The sequence below is a fragment of the Amborella trichopoda genome, chromosome 1 (assembly GCF_054954075.1).
Source record: "Amborella trichopoda isolate Santa Cruz 75 chromosome 1, AtrichopodaSantaCruz75HAP2 v2.0, whole genome shotgun sequence".
Lineage (NCBI taxonomy): Eukaryota > Viridiplantae > Streptophyta > Magnoliopsida > Amborellales > Amborellaceae > Amborella > Amborella trichopoda.
In genome coordinates, this window is record NC_142336.1 from 59,590,427 (window position 1) to 59,603,245 (window position 12,819).

At 34.1% G+C, this 12,819-nt stretch overlaps 1 protein-coding gene across 1 annotated transcript; it reads right to left on the bottom strand.

Moving 5' to 3' along the window:
* Positions 1-874: 874 nt before the first annotated feature.
* Positions 875-12,563, bottom strand: LOC18440589 (hyperosmolality-gated Ca2+ permeable channel 1.7). Its single transcript, XM_006850727.4, has 12 exons — positions 12,114-12,563; positions 10,970-11,330; positions 10,018-10,170; positions 8,418-8,553; positions 8,080-8,181; positions 6,088-6,207; positions 5,826-5,906; positions 4,556-4,896; positions 3,252-3,497; positions 2,497-2,821; positions 1,737-1,970; positions 875-1,296 (listed from the first exon to the last, which is right to left on the bottom strand). The coding sequence occupies exons 2-12, from the start codon at positions 11,281-11,283 to the stop codon at positions 1,051-1,053; spliced, it is 2,298 nt and encodes a 765-aa protein (XP_006850790.1). The 5' UTR covers positions 11,284-11,330; positions 12,114-12,563; the 3' UTR covers positions 875-1,050.
* Positions 12,564-12,819: the final 256 nt, after the last annotated feature.

A 12,819-nucleotide genomic window follows, 5' to 3' on the forward strand; every position in this document is an offset into this window, starting at 1 on the left:
TTTGGGGCTACAAAATTTGGATCCGACGTTAAATCCTCAACTAGAAGGATTAGTGGGACCCTGAAACCTCTCAAATTTGATATACTCTAATACCAATTTAATAAAAAAGTAAGAAAGATTTGGAGCTCAAATAATGCTTGAAAGGAAATCAATTTTTTTTCCAATTCATCTAGATATGGATCAAACTTGTTTTAAGATGATTTTTAAGTCCACAGAATATAAATCTTAGTCACAGGTCTAAATGAACAATTTGGACCCTTTGTTTACTAGTTCATAAGGAAAAACATATGCAACATTTGCTTTAGAGAAAATATTGAATTCATTGATTAAAGTTAAAGAAGACATTTTCACATATCCAACAAACCATGATTCTAATACATCTAACAATAATTAGAATTGGTGGCTGATATTTGAATTTCAACTAATTTTGTTCTTAAAATGGACATCCTCAATGTAATTGAGCTCTCTCTAAATTGAGATAGATAACGAAGGTTTCATCCTCAGAATAACCTGTTGAATTTCAGACTGATTATTTACAAAAAAATTAAATATCCAATTAGTTAAATAAAAGACCATAATACCAATTTCCCCATCTATTACTTTTGTTGCAAGGCTAACATGAATGCAGGGAAAAAATAATTAAAAGTATCATAAAATTTAAAAGCAATGATGAAATGTTCATCCCATCCATTTCCTCACCACCGCATTTCATTTTACTATTGCAAGTTGCCTTACCAGATGATAAAAAAGACTCTCCTCAACAAAAAGTATCATGTTTCCAAACATATACTATATATAAATAAACCAAAAACCCAAGAGGTATGCCAATGTTAACAGATTCATTAGAATGGAAGGGGGGGGGGGGGGTCAATGGTTTGTAAATTTCAAGTTTCACACATTGGTATTGGAAGAAGGTGGCTTCTTCAAAAAAATGTCATGCATCCAAGCATTTACAATATATAAACCCAAACCCAAGAGGCACATTAGAGTTAACAAATGCATTAGAATAGGGGGGTGTCGGTCAATAAGTTTTGTAAAACTTGCAGTTTCTTACACATTAGTATCAGAAGATGATGAAATTGAGTTTGAACCATGCTTGCTTAGTGCCGGAGTGCTCAATTGAGAGTGTCGCTTTGTTGGTACGAGTGGGTTAGTCTCCTCCTCAAACCCTGGTTTTGGCTGGTGGTGACCATTTCCACCCTTAAAAACCGGATGGATATATGCATCTTGTAGATAGACTTTAAGATTCAGATTTGGTTCAGTAGCCCTCTCCAAAGTGTCTTTCATCATTGCTTCCTGTGATCAGAAAAAGGAATGAGCTGACTGGGAAATAAATCTCTAAGAGAATTATTAGAAAGTGCTCTTTGGATCTCATGGTTGCAAGAAATAAGTCCCATTCAAGATAGTTATAACCAAAAAGATAATGACAGCCAAAAGTTTCATAACTCAAATCACATGGCTGCCCCAGAATTGAATCACAAAATCCGCTGTAAGTTTATGAAAAAAATCGAATGCAACAAGTAACTGTACTTAAAAAATGATGTGGAAAGGTGATGAGCATTCAATAATGGAAGGGCAAAAGGAGATATAAACGCTGCACATAACTATATGATACTTTATTTATCCTACAATTAAGAATAATAACATTATTAGCTAAGAGATAAATGTCCTGTTTTCACAAGGTATCTATAACAAGAGCCATTATCAATAAAATAAAAAAAGGCATAGAATTTCACCTGTAAAGGAAATTTGACAAACGCAGATTCAAACCGGCTTTTACACACCAAATGGAACCATATGGTTAGTATGGGAAGAGGAATGAGCACTGTTGTTGATTGAGCTGCACCTCTTGTGCTCACCAATCCCATGAGTACAAGTTGTGATATAACCATAGCAGTGACTATACGGCCATGTACATCCGGCCAAAATGATGCTGCACTTTCATACTCTTGATTGTAAACATTTATGATCTGGGCCATGAAACAAAGAATCATTTTAAGGAGATCTAAAAAAACAAAAAAAAATCCTATTATATAGACATATAAAACCATAATGGGCAAGAATATAAATGCATAGAGCCAATAGATTTCCAAAGAACGCCAAAGTACGAACTCCAAAGACTAGGCTATGATTCTCACTTTAAATAACTGGACTCAAGAATTAAAAACAACTACAGGATGACCAAAAAGATCCTACAGAGAAAGCAAATTATGTGGGAAACAAAAAAAGCATGTTACCTATGCAATCGACAAAAAAAAAATACTCTTAAGTCTTCAAGATCTCCAAAAGACATTACCATGGAAAAGCATTATATAGATAAATAAAGAAAAGCGCAGGTCAGTAGGTCCAAGGATTTGAACCATTAACCTCTCTCAACCAAACCAGGGTGTCTACCAGTATGCCAAAGCATAAGAGACCATCATAGGTATAAGTATTTTGGGAAGTCGAATGAATAACCTAGAAATTTTACATTAAGCATGGCAGTAATAACCATACCTGATGTCGGTAAACCATATATGCCAGGCCAAAGAAGACAACAATAAAAGGAAGAAGAATGGGCGTCACCACAGCATATACAAGACCAAGCAAGAAATACAACTGCAATTGAGGTTCAGATGAAGCAAAACCCAAGCTTCCAGGATTCATTGCATCTTCCCTATCCTTTTCTGTCTTCACTAAAAGTGCATTCTTCAAATGATACATTATCAGAGGTTTCAATCTGAGGACCTCTGCAGCAACTCCAGACCAACCATCAACCAAAATATATGTTATGAAAAATGTTGCTTTCATGGGAATGGAGACACCAATTGTTTTTGGGATCCTGCAAAATTACTCGAAGCTCAAGGTGAGAATCACATAAATAATGAACTGACCCATTGGAGGCCTTTCAGCACAAATGTTTGATTTGACAATACAGAATTTGTCCCAATAAGAATAGATGCAATCAACACAGATAATATTTCTCTATTGGAAACTTGTTCTTAATAGAAATTTTGAGTGGAACACTAGAACATCAACTACTTTAGATAGAAGTTCAGATTTGAAACAGCATTCACAAATGTTGTCTCTGTGCTAAAAGAATTTAACACATCCAAGAATTACAGCTTCACTGTTGTGCCAATTACTTGAATACATTGACCGACACAACTGTGGAAACAAATCTAGGAATCCTCTAAAATAACACATTTAGACATGAACAAGAGATAAACGGTAGCATGGTATATAGAATGAAGTAAAGGGAGAAACTTAACTGATCTGGAGATTGATGCATAAACATTTTAAGTTGCTCAAATGCCGTCCCAGCAAGTACATTTCCAAAAAATACACTAACTAGTATAAAAAGATAATATTTTGCTGCTGATCTCCTCTCTAAAACTGAGTGTGCTATATGACCTTCAATCTTCGACATAGCCATGAGTATTGTTGGCAGAATGATAAGGAATATCTTTAAAGCAAGCCCAGGAAGATAACCCTGAATGAATGACTTCACACCCTTTCTGCATAAACATAAATGCACATTAGAACTGGTCAGTGAAAAAGATCCTTCAGTTTCAAGTGTATGGTTTGTTTTCCAATCACACCAAAAGAATAGAAACAATGGTGGAAACAAACATCAATTTCAACAGCAACATACAATTGATATTACAAAAATAAAAAGTATCCACATGAGTAGCATCATATTTCCTCCCTTTTGTGACCATGTTCCAAGCACAAAAGTGCATATTGTTATTTGTTATCATTTAATTCTCCTGCCATCCGGAACTATGATGTAAACTACCTAGAATAGGTAATTAGCCTCAAGCAAGTAAGAGGTGAATGTCCAAACGTATCAAAAAGTTAGGAACACACAAGAAGAACAACACAACATGAGAGAGTAAAGGGATAAAACAAAAATCATGGAAAATAGAAAATACATGTAAATGCAGTACACCAAATTGACAACAAGGACATCCAGCAAGAACTACCTCAAATGTCAAACTTGCAGCCTATGCTACTAACTGAAGGATCTTTTATTAAATTAAAACTCTTCCTCAAGATCAACAAAGAAACTTAAGGTTTATGCTATTCGAAAGGATTTCATGCTCATTAAACGCTGCCAACTGTATTAAAGAGTTCCTAAAGGCAATGCAACAGTATTCAAAAAGCTTTCATGCTTATCAAATGTTGCCAGCAGTAGTGAAGAGTTCCTAAAAGGCTATGCAACTAGAAAACAAGGAGTCCCATGACAAAACTATTACAGGAATGGATTGATGTTGGGAGATAGTGTCTAATCTCCCCATTTATTAATGGGGTTCACCATGCAATGAGAGGTATTGAAACTAAAATCCATGGTCTGCAAGACTTTAATATTCATAAATCTCACATATGTACTAATTCTCTTTTGTTGGTTCACAGTACATCAAAACAAACTCAACGATAAAATATTAAGAGAACAAAAACATGAGCCCGAGTATCAAACATAATGATCCATAATAGATGTAAAGATTTTGTAAATATTGATGCTACACAATAGTACAAACACATAAACAAATCAATATGGAGGAAGAAGACTCACCTCTCAATCAAAGGCTTCAAGAAAGGAACAGCCTTCTCAATGGCCTCAATATTTGCAAGGGATTGCACAAATGTGATGGGAATTATATAGAAGAAAATGAGAAAAAAAAGTGTCACACCGATAATCAGCCTTCGAATTGTGAGACTAACAAATGGAATTGCAAGATTATGCCAGTAAACATCACGAGGTTCGGGAGCCCACTCAGTTAGCCATAATGTTGGATTTCTTGATTGCTGAGTTTGTGCACAAACCGCTGCTGCCCATCGAGTCCTAAATGAAACAAATGCTGCAGGCATTATTGCCTTAGGATCACTTATAACCCTTTCCCGCTCAATTTCTTCCTGGAATATAGTCATTTCAGGAGCCCACCAATTAAAGAAATAAAAAGGAAAAAGTACACCATAAATAAAAATAAATTTTCTAAAATAAATTTTTTCGCCTATTTTATGGCATTGTCCTGTTTAAGTCTTAATAACAGTCCTTCAGTAAGTATTACCATCTGCCTCATCATATAGTATTTAGTGTTAACATAGATATAAAGAATTATGTTGTGAGAATGAAAGTCACAATAAGAAATTTGCAGTACCAAGCCATCAAAAGTTTAAAGCAAATAGTCCCCATGAATATCATTACGGAGTATGAAAAACCTTTGTTTTAGTAGTTCGTGGGAAGATAGGATACTTCTAATTCAGGTTTTAGACCAATATCTCCATCAAAAAAAAAAGTGTGGGCTAGACATCCAATATCTCCATCAAAAAAAAATTGTGGGCTAGACATCATGTTAATATCAATGTCAGAAGATTGAGGGCTACCAAACTCATTCTTATCTTGAAATCCTAATATAACATTCCAAGAAACCATGTCCTTAATTACACTGAACAGTAGCCACATTTTTTGGATCACACAGAAAAAAAAAGACCAAAAAAAATACATTCAGGTAAAACATGTTACTCAAACTATGGTAACAACTGCATGTGGACTATTAAAATGGAACACCACACTTTTAATATCCCATTGAGATAAATGAAGATGCAGTACAAACAACAAAAAAAGACAAGAAAAAAAAAAAAACAGAAAAAAAAGAAATGCGGTGGATGAAGAAATACTCGCTTCCCACTTCACAGAAAAAGAGAACTTAAGGTAACAACTGAACGTACTATTAAAACTTCTAAATGAGGCAGATGAAGTGATACTTGCTTCCTTCTTAACAGAAAAAGAGAAATAGAATTGCAAAAAGAAAATTCAATGCGGCAGATGAGAGAATACTCACTTCCTTCGCCAACTTATCGATCTCAGAAGTATAGAAGTCGATAGAATCCACACTCCCTCCCCAAAGCCCTAAAAATCCTATCTATTTTAAAGACAGAATACAATCCAATTAGCTAATTAGGTGTGGTAGCATTGATAATACAGATGAAAGGACAGCCTCAAAGCAATTAGGATTACTAGAGAGGAGGTACATAGTCCACAAAGAAATATATAAAGTTAGAAAGTAAAAACACAAGTTTGTGCATTATAAAAGTGAAAAAAACCTTTCTAGTAGGCCGCCTGCTGGGATTTCTAGCATATTTGTTTTGGTTATAGATGAGCCAATTCTGTAAACTTTTCTTTTTCTTCACTATTTTAGCAAGTTTGTTTGCATTGTATGTGACCTGCACATCAATCACTGAGTTAACTAGATGAAATTTAACAAAAAAATGAAATATTGAGACCTAATTTTTCTACAAACTATTCAAGATACACATTCCTGAAATCAGAATGAGAATGTTATCCTAACACTAGACATCTGCAGTCAATGTCTCAACACATACAGACCATCAAAAGGAGAAATGAAAGAACAAGTTTAACGAGCAATATATTGAAGTGGTCAAGACAATGATTGCAGAAAAAAGAAAACCTAATTCAAGAAAATTTCTTGGTGGTGTCTTTCTGATAAGTGATGACTGATATGCATTGCCATTACAATGATTGCTCCACTAATTTGGTGAACTAGGGCCCATCACAGTGGTTAAACAACAACGGGTGTTCTTAGCTGATAGACTGCCATGTTTTCCATCAAAGCATATGTATATTGTGATTGTTCCATATCTAATACTTGAAAATTAGAAATGAAATAACTACTTTGATCAATTAGGACTTTTCTTGTACTGCATCTAGGGACTTTGGATCACCTGCTACACATGCACACCTACAAGTTGCATGTGACAAGTCATCGGTTTCATAGCACATCTATGGTCAAATTACTATCATGTATAACTAACTCTGAAATTCTTAGAGGTGTAAGTAGGAAATTTGCACAACCACAAGAAAGTAAAGCAGGCAAGGGATTATGGACTACACAGAAGTAGGTGTTTAACAATTTCAGGAGAAATTTCTTAATTTGGAGATTTAAAAAATTATAGGGATAACTTAGATTATTCCAGGTTGCTTTTGGAAGCACACAAAAGTTCTTTTCTTTTTTTAATGACTAATTTCTGATCTGGTTAAGAAAAAGAAATATAACATACAGGCCCCAGAGGCATTTTCAAATAAATATTTGATCTTAGTATATGCTCTTATGGTTGCCAACCAAAGTTGGCATCAAAATGACTAGCTAAATCTTTTTTGGGCTTCTAGTCAAGCAGAGAAGTGAGTGAAACGAGAGGGTCTCAAAGGTGATTTGTGGCAATCCCAGCTATGTACAGAAAATTTATTGGGAAAGAAAAAAGCAAATTGAATTATCAACATCCGTTTACATTGAAGGTATTTGTGGAGGAAAAATGGCAAATTGAAGAAATATATGGGTTGTGATCAAAATATTCACTAACTGTTCAGGGGATTTTTAGTAGTTCAATAAATGTTTTTGTTATTTCACAACAAAAACATTTTAGAGGGGATATTTGGAAGTTATCCTCAAGTATGACCACTTCCAATATTCAATTTGAATTTTGTGTTATCACCAAATTTCCAATATTCAATATTCAATTTGAATTTTGTCTCATCTCCAAATTTCTCTCTGCTTTTGAGTTTAGATTAAAAAATCTACAAATCTTAGACTGAGTTTCTTTTGAAGTGCAAGACAAACAATTAATCATTCATCCAGTTCACAGTGACTCTCTTGTAATACCTTACTTTGCATCTAGCCCCTAATATTCCCAACGACAACTAAATTAGCATACAACTAGCTGCTAAAACAAATAGTCCAAGCCAATTTGTTGAATGATAATGTACTCCAAACCATTGAGAAAATATTGTATTCTTAGATAATTAAAACCAAGCCTTTTCCTGTATTCAATGGATTCTGCAAATCTGTATGTAAACTGCAACATAAAAATTTTAGAATCCAAAATAGTTAAGACTACCTGATATTAATAGAAATTAGACCTCATTTTAGACGTTAACAACAAAATGGCGAAAGAAAGTAGTGAAGTAATGTTCTGCACTCTTTAAATTGACTCTCCACATTCATCACCGTCAAGACAGATAAGCTCAATAGAACAATGCCAACCTACTTAAAAACTTTGAACTGTTCCTAAGTCTCAAACCTGATGGGTGAGGTAGTGGTCAGGATGATTGACACAAAAGAAATGCTCAACATGCTCACTGACAGATTCATCAGGATCCAGAGGAACATTTCTTACAAGCACCTGCAAGCATATACTGTATTAATACAACCAAAAGAGGACCTGCATAGACATGAAAATACCAAAAAATGTTGTGCACAGAGAAAAAAATCATTCTCAATTATGGACATTATTAGTCCAGATTCTCTTATTAAGCATAATAATTTACCACTGAGTGGGAGCTACGTGCTTATCATGGAAAGCATTCCTGAATATGGAAAGTATTCCTGAATATACATGAAAACTGTATATAGACTCACCGTAAATTGATCTGGACGGCGGCCTTCAGATGCAAGAAAGTGCAACCTCATTGATGCTACAATCTCATATTCTTTATAAAGAACATGGCATGCCCAAAATGTAAAGACATATGCCATTGTCATGTGAGTCCAAAATCTGCAAAAATGAAATTGAAAAATCTTAAATTGATGCTGAAAATTTCCAATTGGTAGTGTTTTTTCTTCTTGCCAAAAGTGCAATTGTTCAATGTTTTCTTTTTTTCTCAAAAGCATTTGTTTTGGTCCCAAATATACCCAAGAGACAACAATGACCTAAAAACAGAGCAAGGAAGGTGCAAGTACTCAAATTTATGAAACCATAGATACTTGAGGACATATCGAAGAAAATTTTCACTTCTTCAAATATTGTGTACGTTGGGACATTCATAATTGCCAAAAGTTGGTGTAAACAAAGCTCTCTAAGTATGCAAAATGAAATGAGTGCAAGAATGCAAATATACTTTAACAGGTTGTCTTCTGTCATACTTGCTAGAAACATAATTTTTGCAGACAAGGAGGTTGGGAAATTCAAAAATTGCCAATCTTAGTGAAAACGGAGCTCTATATTTATGGTGAGGCAAAATGGCTGCAAAATGTGTGAATAGGTGTTTTTCTGCGGTGTCTGCTACAAAAAAAGAAATGCAGACAAGTTAATACATAGTCTCAGGATTCTACATGGTTTTGGAAACCAAATCTGACACGGAAAATGGACATGCAACATAAGATAAGAAAACATGAGGAGTGCTTACATAGAAAAACATTGACTCTTATTCACCTTCCTCTTGGTTTACTTACTGAGTGCGGTTTGTATAGAGGCTAGCTCTAAACAATCAAATTAGAGCCTACCCTCAAATGGTGTCGAAGAATGTGGTTTCAATATTGGAAATCTTTGTGATAGCCTGAAAATATATTTTTATCTTTATTTATAAAGTTTAATGCTTCAAAATTAGTGTCGATCAACCGATCTATGAAAACTTGAAAATCTCAAAAATTGACGGTCCAAAAATACATTACAAAATACACTATTTCCAAAACTTGAAATTTATTTTTTTCTCATGTTCATGCATCTTGATGTCGAGATGATCAATTTGAGGATAGATGGGCATCAAAACAACCTCTTCTAGTGAAATTTTTGAGGTAGGCTCTAATTTGATTGTTTAGAGCCTCGGCTCTATATAAAATTTTCCCTTACTTAAAAGTACAACATTGCACACATCATCCTGAGAATGCAAGTTCATGATGAGATTAGGGAAAAAACCCAAATAAATATAATGAAAAAAAGATAAGTACTGTCCAGTAGAGCCAAAAGAAGAAGAATAATTAAAAAAGATCAAGAATATATAATGGAAAATACTGCCCCTCAATACACTATAATGCACACATGCACTTTTTAACTCATCGTATTCCTTCCTCTTACTCTTTGGTAAATCTTGATAACCTTAAAGTTTCAGAAGAAACATACATGCTAAATTTGACCTCATGAAAATTTCTGAGTAAAATTCCAGAAAGAGCAAAAGATGAAGAGAATCATCAAATGAAATGGTAAACATAGTTGCAGGCCTATGAATGAACATGTTCTGACCTCTTTGATCCATAAGCAATGTTGGATATAGAGAGTTCGTCTATTTTGCTGAATGTTAAATCGCGTGATTGGTGCTCCAGTGTTGCTTCAGTCCAATTAACAGGCACTAAGACAGAAAAGGCAAGAAGTGTAATCGGGACAAACAACTTCAGACTGCCAAAAAATGCAAGTATTAGGAAATGTGAAAAAAAATGATTAGCATCCAAAAGTATGTCACCTTGTTTATAAGATACGTAAAAGAATCACACGCACACAGATATACTCTTCTCAACAGATGTTGCTAACGAAAAGATCCAACTTTAGGAAAATCTTCAAAAAGTATAATAGTTTATAATACTATTCAAGAGTATATTCTGTAAATCTTCAAAAAGTATAATAGTATTCAAGAGTATATTATTTCATAGTGGATTCTAGAAGAGCTGGGTCGCTTAAAGAAAAAAAATTAACCACTATCATGTTTAATTACCAGTTACCACACTTAATTTCACTTAAAGGTTATTCAACACAAGAAGCTAAAACAATAGAATGTGTAGAGTAAGACCATTTAATTTTGGTATAAGAAAGTCACAATCATTATTGACCGTTAGATATAAAATAAGGTGGCTAAAGGTGTGTTATAGAATTAGCACAAAGTCCAAAATAAAATTTCTTGAAACATTTAACACACTTTAAGCTATTGGATTTCACATCTGATGGTTAAAGGTGATTGTGACCTCCTTGTACCAAATGTGAATGGTCTTGTAATATACAATCCAAAAATAATAATAGTCAAGTGGGCAACAATTAATATTGATATCAGTAAAAATAATCTTAAGAAATAGTATGTTAGCCATTCATACGAAGCAGCACAAATGAACACTAAGTTGTGAAACTGATGAGAACCAAACAATGGGTTTATTGGGGGGGGAAGCCAATGAACAATATAAGAAAAATAACGTTAGAAGTAACTCACCCAACAAGATAAATCCGAATGTAAACAGCAGAGTCCAATCCAGCATGGTCAATAAGCTCAGGTTCTGGCATTCTCAAGGCAGCAGGCATCCAATTTAAAAACCTCATATAATTTTTCCAATCCAAATTGACAAACTTGTTGACAATCGTTCCGGAGTGTCTTGGACTGCTTCTTAATCCCTTGAGATACCATTTTGGAAAGTATACTCTATCGTTAAATGGTTGCAGTCTCAATATTGCAAATGCGATGAGAAATGCTAAAGCAGTGGGAAAGTTAATAGATAAACTAACACCAATGTCTGAAGTAGTAGCCATTTTTTATCTCTTCAAAAATGACTACTTATCTGGTTGGATCTATTTCCCTGAAAATTTAGAAGTGAAAATACAGAGCTGAGTCATATAAATATTGACAGCAACCGGCTTCTCAGAACCAGCACTATAAATAAGAAAAATTCAGAATAAAAGCAAATGAAAGACATAATGACAATACTAGCAACAAAAAGAAGTTTTCAGTCATTAGTATGTGAAATAAAAAATGCAAGTAAAATACATATAAATAAAAGAAGCAGAAAATTGTAACTCACAAAATTTAAAAGTACCTAGTACTAAAACAAGTAATTCCACCAGGACTCTAAGATAAATAGTGAAATGTAGAAATGAATAAATTAAATAATAATAACATGGACATTAGAAACAAAATTCAACCACGGATAACAACATCCAAAGGAACTAAATATGTGGATCCTTGTTTTAGTCCCTCGAGAATTACAAAATAAGAGCGTGAGAACTATGAGAGACCTGTATATTGACCTTGACATGTAGAGCTTTAGAAATGATCAAATGAGTAAACCACTTGTCATAAGACCTCATTTATCATAAGTCTCTAAAATCATCAAAGATTCGACCAATTCTTGACAGTACTTATGCATAAATCGCTCAATTCGTGTGATTTCCAACACAAAAAGAGAAATCAACTAATCAACAACAAAATGCAACAGCTGAATTACATTATGATTATATTCTCCTTAAATAAGCAAATTTCATCTTTTTTCCTCCTAAGAACCTCCAAACGAAATGATCTCTTCAAATAACATATTGAAAGAGGTGAAATCAATGTGCAATGTAGTTTAATTCCTCGAAATTACCTCAATATACTCTGTGTTCAACAGACGAAAATCAAAATTCAATGAGAAAACGCTTGAAATTTCAAAGATTTGGGATAAAGAAGGTTAGTTTTGGGCTCCTGATGCCAAATATATAGGAAAAATTAGGGTTTTTCCTTTCCAGGTTTCAGAGTGTTGCAGCATCAGGAGCGGGGCCGTTTCTTTGCGTCCTCCCGCTTGTAACGCCTTGGATCTTATTTTTGTCCGTTATAAAATTTGAAACCTTGTCATAACAAATACCCATGGTTCAGGACAAAATTTCATACATGACATTTTTGGGGAACATGCCAACTAGGATCAGGCAATTTGAAACCTTGCTATGTCGGAACAAATACCCATGGTTCAGGACAAAATTTCATACATGACATTTTTGGGGAGCATGCCAATTAGGATCAGGCAATTATTCCTAGGGAAAATATCTTCATTGACTCTATGATATCCGAGTAAACCCACATATTTAAAATGTACTTAGAGGCATCAAAATTTATGAAAGTCTTTCTACTAACCCTCTAAACTCAGTAATTATATATCTTCATCCCAAACAAATTAAAAAATGACATGAGCCACATTTCTCTCTCACCATCTTCTTTTACCTCACCAACACTTTGTCGCTCTTTTTGGTTTTCTGATTCGTTAATTCTCAACATTTGACTGAGGTCATTCGAAGAACTGCAAAGTTGGTCAACGC

Bases quoted from the DNA above. Each gene is read 5' to 3' on its own strand.
- LOC18440589 (XM_006850727.4), bottom strand. From the start codon at position 11,283: ATGGCTACTACTTCAGACATTGGTGTTAGTTTATCTATTAACTTTCCC. The intron at 3,498-4,555 runs GTGAGTCTTCTT...ATGTTTATGCAG, and splicing joins TTGAAGCCTTTGATTGAGAG to AAAGGGTGTGAAGTCATTCA. The intron at 2,822-3,251 runs GTTAAGTTTCTC...GTAATTTTGCAG, and splicing joins ATGCATCAATCTCCAGATCA to GATCCCAAAAACAATTGGTG.